Here is a 14,829-nt window from a genome sequence, read left to right as displayed (position 1 = left end):
CTCTTTTATTTAATTAGTTGACTTATTCCCCACACCTACTGAAATAAGTTTATTTACAAACCTTTTATATATCACTTTGCAAAATGCTTTCTGAAAATACAATTATACCAAATCTACAGCCTTATTCTCATCTACAAAGCAAGCAAAAATATTTGTGAGTTAAGATTTTCCCTTAGTGAAACCATGTTGGCTATCCAATAAAATTCTAAATTTTGTTAAATGACTGTGTAAAGTATCTTTTATCAAACTTTCCAAAACTTTTCCCACAACTAATATAAGACTAGGATGTTTTACTGTAAGAATAAATTAGATAAAATAGATTATACTATAGTATTTTTATTAAGTTAAAGAAGTGAATTCATCACAGGTTTAAAAGAAAAAAAAACTTGTGTTACCTCCCTTGAAGATAGGAATGACATTAACTAATTTCTTATTTGTTGGCACTTGTCTACTGTTTAAGGACTTACAAACATTTGTGGCAAGAAGCTTACATATTCAAACCTTGATCTCCAATAAAACCTTCAGGGAAAAATATCTGGTCCAGAAGCCTTGTCATTCGTTAAACTTCCTAATTTTATTTTAATAAGCTTATAATTTATGTAGTTGTCTGGTTAATCTTTGTTTTCATCTATCACTTGCACAAGATGAGAAATACTGCACAAGTCTTCATAAGTAAAAACTGGATAAAAAAAACAACAACAAAATTTAATAATCCAGCCAGTTCATAATCAGCATATACAAACCTGTGTTGTTTACCTCTAATATACTTAAAAGAAATCCTTACTGTTAATTTTTGTTTTCAACTCAATTTTTTTTCATACATTCTTTGGGACATCCCAGTTTCCTGTTTGAACAATTTTTTTTGTCTTGTATAATACCAGTCAATTTAATTTTTTTTAAATCTATAATTCCTATCTTTAATTCAATCTCTCAAACTTTTTATGAGCCAACCTGGCTTATTACCTGCAGCTTCCCTTTTTTCTGTAAGGAATATAGTTCTTTTGAATACTGAAAAGTTTAAACATTTTCCATATTTGCTCAGTGGCTCCAAATAACTTGGCTGCTTAATTCATAACAGGTAATTCTTGTTACATCCCTTCAAAATTTGTTTGTTTTTTTTAATTTGGAATCAAAATATTGTTCCTGATTTCCACATGCAGCAAAAAATTAAACTTAATACAACAATGATCAACCATTTCTGTATTAGAAGTTAACAATAAATCTAAATTAACATTATTTCTGAAACTTCTTACAAATTGGTGAAGAAATCCATGTTGAACAGTTTCCAGAAACTGTTCTTCCTTGTAGGAGTTTTTTCTTTTACCCTTGATATCCACTAAGAGAAACCCAAGTGGATTCAGTCACCTTTCTATTATCATTAATATTCTCAACTTCAAGAGGATGCAACTTGCACTTTACATATATGGCCACTCCTACTCTCTCTCTTTACTTCTCTGCCTCTATGAAATAACCTATAACCATGTATTTTATAGAAAATTTCTGTCATCAAAATTATTTGCATTTAACCATGTTTCAGTTATTCCCATTATATCAAAATTTTCTATTCATGCCAGTGCCCTAAAGTCTATTTTATTTCTTATTCTCTTAGTATTACAATAGTAACAATGAAGCCTGTTTTTATAATTTCTTTTATGCTGATATACTTTACTAAACTTTCTTTACATCTCAGTTTTGTTTTATTTAGTTTATCTGTCCTTACTGCTATCTAGTTCTTGTTTAAAACTTCCCATACAGCCAAGTTAATAACCTTTGCAAACGTGCCAGACCCTTTCCTACTTAAGTGTAAACCATCCATTCCAGAATTAGTCTTTTACTGTTTTGGAGTACCATTTATAGAAGAAATGAATACAAAACTAGTATCATATGTAGTAGTTAAGGTCTGAAAAATATTAATTTTAATACTGTGGTGTGATTAGTGTTACAAAATGTGTTATTTACAAATGGTGCTATACAGAACATTAACTCCTGTTAGTTAATTTTCACTGTTGTATATTTTATTTTTGAGGAAATGGTGAATTGGTAATTGGAAGAAAGCTTGTTTTTCATTCTCAGATATCTTATATAATTTTATATCTCTGTTTGTTTAGAAGTCATAATTTGTTAGTCTAACTGCTTTTGAAATTGAGTTATGTGTATTAATAACAGTTATGGCATATAATGCCTTTGTGCCATAGTATGACTTTTAGATGTGTGATTTAACATTGTCATACAAATAAAACTTTTAATAAATCTTTCTTTACTGATAGTACAAAGACTTCACGTTTAGAGTTTAGTAACTAAGTTAAAATATACATATTAGTACTGTCATTTTTGTAAAGATAATGAATTGGAAGGCTAAAATATTTCACTAATAAACTTTTACTATAATTTGTCAAATATTTTGAAGAAATCACTTTTGTGACCTTATTAAATGTTTATATTTAGTGTAATCTTGAATCCGTATTTTTATAGATCTTTGACTTGAAATATGAAACGTGTTTACCACACTAACTTTAATATTTGTTAGTTACTTTCTTTGAACCTGTTATGTGCCTTTTTTTTTCTCAGTCGAACGCTCAATAAACTACGGGGTAAGTCAAAATTGGTTCACTCAACAGAAGAATTAGAATTAAAAAAAATTAGTGAAATGAGAAAACAGTTGGCAACTAATAGAAAGAAGTATGAATATTTCCATAAAAAGTCTCTTCGGGTTCCAAAAGTGATCGATCAGAGTAATTTTGTGGCATCAAAATCTCAACTCCATTGTACTGTTGTTGAACCATTTAAGTTTGTTACTGATCAGAGACTCAAAAACCAAATCTCCAGTGATGTACAACCGAAGGAGAGGGATTTTGTTAGAAGTCTGAGAAGAAGATCACCCAAACAGCACCAAGTATGTTTATTTTTTCATGAATTTCAACCCTGATTTTATATGGATGTAAAAATTAGTGAAGTGTAATCTTCAAAATTATTAAATTTTTGCTTTTAATATTACATCTACAAAAATTAGAAAATTACAAATTTTTATCAATAGTGTTAAATAATTTTTATCAAAATGTAACGTGTAATAAAGAAAATATTTTATAAGACTTGTTTGATGTATTTAGAAAGGTCATCTACTGTAGCAGAAAAACAAAAATAAAAAATTTGTTGTTTTTTTTCACAGGAGAAGCAGAAAGAGAAAGTTACAAAACCCATTCCTTTCAAGTTTATGACTAATCGAAAAAGAGATCAAAATGGGGAACCAAAAGAACAGTACTGTAGTTTAGCTCAACAGATAAAAACCTTTAGTTCTAAAACTCCAGAAAGATTCCACAGCATTTGTCCTGGGATGAAATTCAAATCAGGTACAGATTTTGTGTACAAAAATACCTGATAATTGATTTTCTGGAATATTTTTGTTTTAAAATGTGTTTCTTTCTTTCTTTTTTGCTGTTTATAAATTCAATAAGTAGTACTAAAAATTCATAAATTCAAAATGTTGACTTTGAAACACAAAACATTATGAACTTGTATTATTCTAAGAATTTTATTCTTTAGTTTCCAGAAGTAAATTATTTCAATATTAGAGCTCAGCTTGAATCAGTAATAAGCTTTTAAATGCTTATTGATGGATAAGAGAAAAATTAATTCATATTGCTATAACCAATTGTATCTCAGAACAGCTCGTATGGGTATTAACACTTTTATTGGTAAGTCAATAACCTGAATATAACCTACGAAGGTTGTAACATTGTTTTCTCCATATGAATAAAAGTGTTAATACCCATATCAGCCATTCTGACATACATTTTTATATCAAGTGGGTTTCTCGTCATCAAGAGCTATAACCAATTGTTATTGCTTCTCTGAACACAAAATTCACTATTTTGATTTGGTTAAAATTTATTGGATATTTTGTAGAGATGGCTAAAGTTCTATACATAGTGTTATCTTGTCATTCAATAATGCCTCCCAGTAGTGCTAGTGATATATCTGTGGGTTTACAACTGTAGGAAACAAGTTTCAGTGCTCATGGTGGGCAGAGCACATATGGCACATTATGTTGTCTTGTGCTTGACTTCAAAAGTTTTTCAGTAATTTGTCTACCATTTTCTTTACAGTTATATTCAAGATCTAATTAAAGAATATTATTATTTAAGTACGTTAATAAGCTTTACACCAAAACATAGTTTATAGTTTAATTTTTTATATTATCTACTTTTTTAATTTTTAAAAGAAAATATTTAAGTAAGTTCTTATTCTTCATTTCTCTGTATTGTGACACATCTGTGCTCTTAATTGAACATTTTAGGTTTTTTCCTACTCTTGTATGACTTTGTTAGTGTTCAACTGATTATAAACACTTACATAAATATACAGAAGCCAGAAAGAAAAATGTAGACCTTCAAAGCTTCTTGCATTACTAGGATGTTTAAAAAAAAACTCAAGCCCACATGACATGCCCTTCTTGTTTCATTGTATTTTCAAAAATATTTTCAATTTTCTGTGATATTGCTATTGAATTATTTATAATCAATAGAATGTGTAACTTTTTCTTTACAAGATTCCTTGTACATTTATTTCTTTTTGCTGCCTGTAAATAGGCATTTGGCTTTAATTTCATTGCTTCCTATTGCATTTTGTGCTTCAAATAGTTAATATAATTTTTTTCCCCTTAGTTATAGCTTTGTTAGAAAGCCATTTACATTACAGTAATTTAGAGTATTCTGATCGAGTGTCTGATGTGTGTTTTGGATTTCAGAATGTATGTTTAAAAAGAACGTTAATGAGTTTGTGGAAAACCAACATAGTATGAAACACAAATACTAAGGGAGTACACTTGAGTACAAATTACTGAAACAGGCTTCAGCTCTAATGTAAATTCATAGTTTCTTGTTTTTCACTTATGTTTTTGGAAAAGTAACTAAAGTATAAAAATTAGGTTAGATAAAAAAAAGTAGAAGAAAATCATGAATCCATCTCAATCCAACTTATTTGTAATTGTAACCTGATCAGATGTTTACACTACATTCTCTTGCAATAATCAATTGTCTATTGTATACTTAGATAAGGTCTAAAGTTGTAATAAAATTAAAGACAAGAGATTGTGAAAAGATGAGATATTATTACACTAATTTCTTTATGGACCGTACATTAGTAAACAGTTAATAAAAGAACCCTATGCACAAGGCTAATACAAACTGTGAGCTTGCCAAAGATTTGTACAGGCTTTTCCCATGAAGTTCTCAGGATGATATGCCATTAATACCATACTGGAAGTTTTATACTCATTTCACCAGTTCTTAGGAGTAAACCTTTTTTACTCTTTTTTACAATGTCTGTCTTGCAGCACCAGTCATTTCTGAAGTTTGCACCAAAAGAAAACATTTAGCTATTATTATTATTATTACTGGATTTTCAAAAATTGTAATGACTTAATGTTTGTTTTTTGAAAAGTTGATTTGTGACATGACTTTGATCTTGGCACAATCGAGATACATGAGGTATAGCATACAGCTAATTCCACTGCAACACGCAATTTGTGTACAAGTCAAAGTTAGTATGTGGATGCACTGTGAATGACAATCCTTTACCCCTTGTGCATTAGGGTACATACTATGTGCATGTAGCCTTCATCTTCTTACATGGAGGCCCTAGAATAATGGTGGATTACAAACAAAAACTTTCAAAGACTGTCACTTTATTTGACTTTTGGTTGGAATACTCTTTTTTGGTTGAATTCAAAATGTTTAGAGAGAGAACAAAAATCTTCACTTATAGCTGAAGTAAATGATGAAATTAGGCAATGAACCTCAATAATTTGTTTGCATCTCACAACAGTTTCTTTGTGTTATGTATTGATCATGTACTAGCCACAAAATAAATTCCCATTTAAATTTTTCACTTGTTCAAAAAAAAAGTTTTGTATGGTTCACTTACTGAAAAATTCAACCGTTTAAAATTTCGTGAAGCTTCAAAGTACATTCTCTGTAGTTGTTACAGTTTTTAATATTAAAATGTCAATAATAATATGCAGTGACATGATCAACTTTACTGTACATGATCAGAATTGGGTCAGATGTGCAATATAGTAATTGGCAATCAGTGATGACTGATTGTGACATGATCAGTAGAATGGTACTTTATCTCATTGGTTGTATGAAGGGTTGCTCTGTCATGTTGGAAACAGTGTTCTTATGCAAATATCTCCATTTTTGGTGAGACTGTGTAATTTAAAAAGATAGTTCCTCAGTCATTTGACCACAACTAACCTAGTTATCAGTAGCTGATTTGACAATAACTAACCTAGTTATCGAGGATGCGTAGTTGCCTCCATATTCACCTGATTTGTAATGTACAGATTTCTTTTTAATGCGTTATCTAAAAAATGTGAATTTATGTTAATCCAAAGCCTTGAACTGTTAATGAACTCGAGGATAATATCTGCTGGATGATTTAGAACAACCCCCTAGAATCATTCCCTGAGGTGATGAACTTTCATTCATTAGTATTTAAATAAATGCATTCTTTATTTGGTAATTACCAGGTTTTTGTACTTTTGTACACTTTTAAAGTGTACTTTTTCTGGGACATGCACACACAAACACACAAAATAATTTTATGATGGTTACATTATTGGTCAAAGTTTGTTTACAGTGCTAATTCTGTTTACAGGTTTAATATCTAACTTTTTTCTTACATCATGTTAAAGGAACTTTGAGCACTATGACCACAGTGCATGTGAATTGTAATGCAAAAAAACACAAAAAAAACACTAATTTCATATATTGGATTTGTTTATAAAATATTTTTGTAGCATCATATAAATTTCAAATGTGGCAAGTATCATAAAACTTATGGATACTTTTCCTTGAAAATGAAAATCTATTAGTGTATCCATTCAATATTTTATTGGTGGCAGTTTTTGTCTCACGATGAAGTTAGTATGCCTTGGCCATCCAAAGTTTTTAGATTTTATTTCTCAGGTATGTAATGTTTTATGGCTTTTGCTTTTCTTGATTTACAAGGGGATGGGTGGGTCCCTTACCTTTTAAGATCAGCATGTGACCACTTTTTAAGGTGTTTTACAAGTTTAACTATCAGCTATTCTCATTTACTGCTGCTCTCTATATACAAACGTTTTTATTATGCATGCTGCAAGCCTTCCACACCTGATCGTGGAATGAAATGTTTCTAATGTGTATCTTACAAATCATTTGTCACTTAACCATTGATAGGAGTAAGGTACACTCATAACACATGTGATTCCCTCTATTCACTCTACTGAACTATCTCTCTTTGTTTGATAATGCTTGCACTATTTAGTCTTTTTTTGTTCAGTGTTTGAGACTATTTTTCTCTAAGTGGCTTTATTTAATTTTAAAATATTTGAGTTTACTTACTTTTATTCTAGTCGCATAACTTTTTATTTCTAACACTTGTTAACTGATTCAACTTGAATTCTGAAGCTAATGTCACCACTTTTAGTGTAATGACATCAACAGTCATTATACCACAGGCTTCAGGTGCTGGTGACAGGAGATTTGTCTTCAGTTTATTTATTCACTTGGAGACTGAATGTCATTCAACTTGTATCTTCAGACATTGTTTCCCTTCCTCCTCATTTTCCTATGCCATACCATGCCCTCCCTAAGGATTATGTTGGGCCATCCACAGTTTTCTCAGGTATATAATGTTTTATCTCTTGATTCTATATCTCATGTCCCACGCCCTTTGTTATTGCATGACCAATCTTACCATCCCAATTTGGTATTTTCTCTGCCATAGTCATTTAAGTTCATATGACCAATTTACCTCTCATTTGGGTGATGATGTTAGTATGCTTTTTCCTCATGGCCTTAGAACCAGTCTGTCCTCACTTTTTATGGGACTTGACTGTCCATATCTCAACCTACATCTGTTGGGTTGTGTTTTGTCAATTTGGATGGGTGGGTCCCAAATCTCCCATTAGAGCTCATACCCAGTTTTCTCATCTCCTCCTTTTCCCACATAGCCATATTGCAGTGCCTTTCTATAAAATGTCTTTGATTTCAATACTCTTCACAGAAATCCTGAGGGATTTTCTGGGGACATCTTCTCCTTCCTTACCTTCCTGCTAGCTCATTTATTGCCTATGGCTCTGACTTTACAAATATGATTTATTTGTTGATGAGACCTTTTGGTTGTAATCTTGTTTTATCTCAAACACATGTACCTACTCTTTTTCTTTGGAATTAGCATCTGTTCCCTTTTTAAGGTGTTTTGTCTTTGCTATGGTCCTGGAATCCTTGAAGTGTTGGGTGACATCTGCATAGTAACACTCAATCATTTCCTATTTGATTGCCCAGTTATTTCAGTGATAGCAATGTGTAATACTGATTCTGGTTTCCTGTCCTTCCCCTTAGTTGTCACTCCTCCTTATGGTGCCATGGCTTGCACATGAGAAAGCTATTATGATTCATTTCAAAGTAAGGCAGTGGTGTTTTGACTGTGTTTAATTCACTTATAGTATATTCTTAAAAGAAACCACTCTTACAGAACTTACACTCTACACCATGGGTTGCATTCTAATTTGCCTGCTTTCATATTGTGCTATTGAGTTACTATCTCTTTCTTTGGTTAGGATCAGTTTTCTACCACATACTCTTCCATTAGGATGTGCTTCTCTCATTTTCTACTCTGTTTTTTACACGTTTCTCAGCTGGGTGAAGAGTATAACTGGATTAAAAGTGGTGCAGTTCCTCTCTCTAGGTCCTCAGATGTAACTCTCTCATCTACAAGGGTATTCTCCAAACACGTGGGGAAGTATATCTGCTCTTCATTCACACTGGTTCCTCCTCCTAATTAATGTGGAATTATAGTTAAGCTATGATTTTTTTTTCCATACTAAAAATGTATCTCCAATAAATACTTCCATCTTCTCACACATCCCATCCTTCATCCTCATTCACTTCTGGTGCTTCTGTCATCTACCAAATTTTTCAGTAGAGGCACATAGAGGTAGTCACGTGCATAATATGTTGGTGGATAGGTAACACGTGATAATTTTCATTAGAGACATGTTGGAATCATTTAATCCAATGGTGTGTGCAGAAGGCTTGTCATGTGTGATTAAAAACAAAACAAAAAAACTGCATGTGGATGGCAGCAATAAACAAGAATAGCTAAGATCTCTTTTTTTTTTAACCTATTTATAGGTAAAATGTAGTAGTTTTAAGACACTTTATCTTGTGACATAGATATTTTTTATGTTTAAAATCATATTTCAAAGCTACTTGTATTCAATTCTGGACCCCAAGTATACATTATTAATACTTATTTGCATGTATTTTATTTATTGATTTTTATATGCATATTTAAAGTAATGAAAGTGTAAAAATTAAAAACTTCTGCACTTTTATTAGTATTACTTCATTAAAATTTCAAAAATTTAATAAGGTTGAGTCTAAGCATAGTGTGAAATTGATGTGATATTTATGGTTAGTTTGTTCTACTGAAAACAGCTAATTTGCTCCTGCTGGATTTGTTGCTTTCAATGAGAGAATTACTGCTTCAATGAGTACAAAGTAAAGCAATAATCCTTAATACAATTGAAATGGGTGTTAAAAGGTTAACTGTTCAGACTATTAAATTTGAAAGTTTTTGATTGATACTTCAGTCAGGAAAGTAAAGGAAAAGATGTCACTTATTTCAAATTTTCCATCTTTTCATCTGAATACACTTGGGTAATTTCTATACAGTTAGTGTTAAGGTAGGTGTTTGTGTGTATAAATATATATATATATATAAACTATTTAAAAATGTTTTATTTGTACAACAGGCTTAATGCTTTTTAAATTTTTGAATATACCAAATGTAAACAGGGGTATAATGTGCATATTTTTTGAAGTCTTGGCAAAGGTAAAATTAACCCATTTTGTATTCACAGAGTTAATATACTTAAGTTATTAGGATAATATAAGTGGTTAGGATAATATAAGGTATTTGAGGATTTTTGTACACTGTTAGATATGAATGAGTTACTAATCAATGTCACTGGACTGCCACTAGAGTTGAGTCTGAGTCTATCACTGTGATTGCTTCCATTTTCAATTTTACTCTCTTTATTGTGACATTTTGGTAACCATTTTTTTTTAAATAAATTTGTCTACAGCTCTGTTTACATTATTGTGACTTAAATTTGTATAACTTTTCTAAGATTTGGGTAGTAAATTTAGAACTGAGTAACAGTCATGATGAGCATTATAATTCTTGCTTAACTCCCCCATATGTACTGTATATATTATTCTCTCCTGCTTAAGCAGTCAGATATAATGTAATTGACTTTTTAAGCCAGCTAGTACATAAGTTTTCAGCACACTTAGGTTTTGGTTTTATTTATTCACTTGTGCTTATTTTTTTTATTCAGTGTGTGTTAATTTCATTTTTTGCAAAATATTTACTGAACCTGCTATTTATTGTATTTTTAATTTACCCAGTAGGACAATATTGTAACTATGCAGGCCAGATTAAATTATCAAATTACATTTTGGTATCATCATCTGAGAGCTGTTTCAGTGGTGTTTATTTTGAACCTTATTTTTCTTATTAGCTAGTTTACTATGAAGCTCAAAAATTGGGATCTTAGAACGGCTTTTTCTGAGATCTTATTGAACTTAAGGAGGAAAGAAAGAAGCTGTGGTTAAGGTGAGGACATGATCTGGCAGTGCAGTATGGAATAGGAAAGATCCATCTGATACATTGATTCTGATTGGTCTGAATCTGAAAGACTAATTTAGATGGTTTTTTCAACCTATTAGACATTTATTAACTGGCTAAAGTTTGTTCAGCACTTCTCAGAATTGCATATAAACAAGAATAGTGACAAAGTACACTTGGTTGAAAATTTACAAAAATGTATTACTACATTATTGGGCAGTCTTTTCATGAACCCCTGAACTTGTGGAATAGCCAAAAGCCTTTGAGACTGAAAAAGCACATTGATGTTCCTTCAAAACTGTATTCAATTCAAAAGTCAATGATGTGTAACCTGGCCTACCCTCAGGATATTATATTTTAGGATGCATGTGTCTGGTCTATATGAGAAGGATAAGTTAAGGTTTACTTCAATGTGTCAATCACTCGTTGATAGAAATGCTTTTAGTAGGTACATTTTTTGCATCACTATTTCTCAATAAGATGGTAGTTAAAACAACTTATGTTTAAAGGTTGTTGCTAAGATCATTTGGAATTAGGGATAGGCAGTGCAACACTTGATACTGAGTCTCTAGGCTTTTCTGTTTATAATGCTTTAGAGCATTTGAATAAAGAGAAGCTCAATGAATAGGATATTGTTAGCAATCTGTAGATTGTGATGGTTACTTTCATGTATGATAAGAGGAGACTCCTTAGGATGTATTCCTTATCACGTGCCCTCTTAATTATGAGAAGATACTTCTGAATAAGTTCGTAAATGAACTGTTGAGTGAACCAAAATGAATGTTTCTGTGATAGCATGGTTTAAAGAGGTTACACCATACCATATGCTGGAGCTGACAACTAATCAACTGCTGTTGCAGAATCTGCTTCTAAACAATCTCCAAAGTTTATGATGATCTCCAATGACTCAACTGAGTTGTTGATCAACAGTTTCAATGCCCTTTACACTGCAAGGTATGGTGTCTTGGTGTAGCTGCCATGATTCCATGAAGTGTTAACATGGATTTCAGGTTCAGTTACCTTGATAGTCACTGGCTTAAACTAGAACTTACTGTTTTTTTTTGCCAACTAGCCACTGCTACTTTCACACCTGCTGTTGCTGGGGATGGTCTTATCAGATGATAATACTGTTTTAATGTTCCAACTGATGTTGCAGAAAATGCAGGTTGGTCATTGACAATTTTGGCTCTGATGTTTTGGGTAGTTTGAAGTAGAGTAGCAGTTCTCAATCTGTGGTTCAGTGTTGTGCAGGTTACTTTCAGGTGGTCCATGGAAAGGATGCATAATTATGAAGAAACATGGCTGCATAGTGTACAGTTTCCATCATGGTCTGTTAAGATAAAAAGCGTTTGTATATGTATGTAAATAAAAACTTGAAAAATCATTGAACTAGAGGATTTTGAATTTGAGCTGGTGTGGCATTCAGCTTGCTCATGCTATTACAATAGTTTAATTTTGGCTATAGTGACAGGCCAGATGTGAACATGAGCTTCTAACAATGCCTTTGAATTATTGATTTAAAAAATGTGCTTCTTGTCTACAGTCTCAGTTTAGGATTGGCATATTAGTGATAGACCTGTTGAGGAAATTATTATCCAATTACACTTTCTGCAGGATAGCAGGGAATTTCTTGGCCATGACTAAAAATAGCTTATATGTAGTAATAGTATTTTGTTTACATTAATAGGTTTTCTGTTTATCATTATTTTAAGTTTAATTTTTTATTTTCTCTCTTGTTACATTTTTTGTTTTCTTTTAAAATAAAACTTCACTTTCTAATTCTTCAGGTTAGGGCTAGAACTGCATTTTATTTTCTGCTATAGCTTTTAGATATTGTTACTTAATACAAAATTTTGTTGATTAGCATGTTCCACTTAAAAAAAATTTGACCACCTTTGTTTCTAAATACATTTTGAGTGAAAGTACATATGATATGAGATGTAGTTGTTCTGAAGATTAATGGAAACTTAAATTATTTTTTTCTGTTTCATAAGCTTGTTTAAAGTTTTAATTTTTTATTTATGGAAAAAAATTAAATATAAAGAGGTCTGTTTTCATAAAAAAAATTTGAAATTGTTTTTGAAATGGATAATTGCTGAAAGTAAAAAATAATGTAAAACTCAAACCATTTTATTGAAGATTTCCATAGCAAAACTGTCTCAAATTTAACATTTTTATAAACATTATCTTTGAAAGATATAACATAATGTTGTGAAACAGAAAATTTATGTTTAGTCAAAGATGACAATGCCCATGGGTGTTATGTAGTTAAAAATATGACTTTTAAGATTTCTATTTTTTTCTCACACATGGTGAAGTAATAAAACAATTTTATTTTTCTGTTTTGTAATTTATAAGGTATAAACTACTAAAGGTTGGTAAATGTAAAGTTAATGATGTAAGTTGATGTGATTTTGTTTTTCTTATACAGAAGCTCAAACCAAACCACTCTTACACACTACTATACCACATACTCCTAAGTTACGTTGTGTCGTCCGTCATCGTCCTGTTACAGCAATGAGCCAAGCCCAAAAGGAAGAATTAGAAGAAGAGGAAATGAAAAAGTGAGATTAATGTTTTAAAAATTATTATTTCTGACGTGATACTCTATCTCTTCTTGCATAATAGCCTTTCTTAACTTATGATGTACTTTACATGAACAATTTTTGCTTGTCATTGGCCTTGCTTTTCCCACCTACTCTCTCCTATGTGGCATAGCTGTGCTGTAATGCACAAATGAGTATGGTTCCATCTATAGTGTAGAGATTATCATCACTTCTTCATTTGGCATTCCACTGTGCATTGCTGCTTAATATTTGCTTTGTACTTACGATTCTTATGTTCATTTTATAGTTAATTTTAATTTGTTTTGATAACACTTAGTCCATTGTCATTTATTTGTGGAATATTTTCTGTTTCATTTCCATGTAATTTTATTACAATGCCTTTTCTTGTGAATCTGGCCACTACAAGAGGATTTGAGCAGCCTTTTACTCACCTCCAGCCTTTGTTGCATTATCCAATGCTACCTCCCCATGGATTTCCTTCATTTTCCATCTTTTATGGACATGATTTATCAGGTGTGTTACCTGTTTTTCCATTCACTGCTTATCGTAGCTTATCCACTGTTGTTCTCCCAAGGCGTTTTCAATGCATTTTTGTACTCTGTTCTCTTCTTCAGCCATATTTTTTCATATGTGGCTCTTTTGTTGTTGGGATCACCTTGGTAAAGACATTTTCTTGTCTTACTTGCATCAATGTACTTCCTATATGATACCTTTGCAACTTCCATATGAGGCTTCAGTAAACATTTTCTCCTTTGTTTCTCATCTTTTTACCCTGCATCCTTTCCACAATTTCTGTGACAAATTGCATATCATTGTCTTTTTTGATGCAATTTCATCACTGATTATCCCTTGGGTTCTGACACTGTGGGGTTATGGCAAGCCAGATTTGTTCACCTCTGGTGCCTGTTCACTGCATGCCCCTGGGTTTTTCAGGTACTAACAGAAAGACTATTCCTTTGATTTTTTTTTTTTGTTTTGTTATTCCTGTATTTTCATTACCAGTTTCCTTTTTCCTTCCTCGGAATCCCATTTTCATGCCAGCATTTCTCAAAGGTGATTCATGGTATTTTACACATGGATGTTATGAAACAAGTATTTCACATTTAACAATGGTTTTATACCTGGTTGTCTGTGGTTCTTGAGAAAACCAGGATTGACATCCTGTTGTCAATCTTTCCAAACTCAACCATTTTATCATCCTTATGTGGTTCACCATGGAGCATTTCCTCACCTTTCATTGGACATTAATTCTAGGTGTTTGGATGACCAAGGTCAACGTCTTCCAAACTTACTTTAATATTCTCATATATTGCATCAAATGCCACCTTTGATTTGGCCAAAGGAGTTTAGTGCTTTAATTCTGCATTCTATCTCTTTTTACAGATTCTTCTCTTATGTTGAGAGAGGCATTTCAGGATTCTCAGGGATACCTGGTCCTTGAACAGTAGTAAATTTTCCCTCTGCATTGACTTGTTGAACCTTTTTGCAGTTCTTTGGGCCTTTTGGTTATTTTGTACATTTACTAAGGGGTCATTTGGTCAGGATCCATTCTGACATTTCATCCCTTGTCTTTCATCAATTG

At 31.7% G+C, this 14,829-nt stretch overlaps 1 protein-coding gene across 1 annotated transcript in view; it reads left to right on the top strand.

The window, feature by feature from the left end:
• Positions 1-14,829, top strand: part of LOC143230934 (targeting protein for Xklp2-like) — a 63,221-nt gene that overhangs the window by 22,421 nt on the left and 25,971 nt on the right. Inside the window, exons 6-8 of the mRNA XM_076465261.1 lie at positions 2,569-2,893; positions 3,167-3,347; positions 13,112-13,244. Of these exons, the coding sequence (XP_076321376.1) occupies positions 2,569-2,893; positions 3,167-3,347; positions 13,112-13,244 (639 nt within the window). The remainder of the gene's footprint in view (positions 1-2,568; positions 2,894-3,166; positions 3,348-13,111; positions 13,245-14,829) is intronic.

Source organism: Tachypleus tridentatus, chromosome 10, assembly GCF_004210375.1.
Source record: "Tachypleus tridentatus isolate NWPU-2018 chromosome 10, ASM421037v1, whole genome shotgun sequence".
Classification (NCBI taxonomy): domain Eukaryota; kingdom Metazoa; phylum Arthropoda; class Merostomata; order Xiphosura; family Limulidae; genus Tachypleus; species Tachypleus tridentatus.
This window is presented reverse-complemented; position numbering and strand designations above follow the sequence as displayed.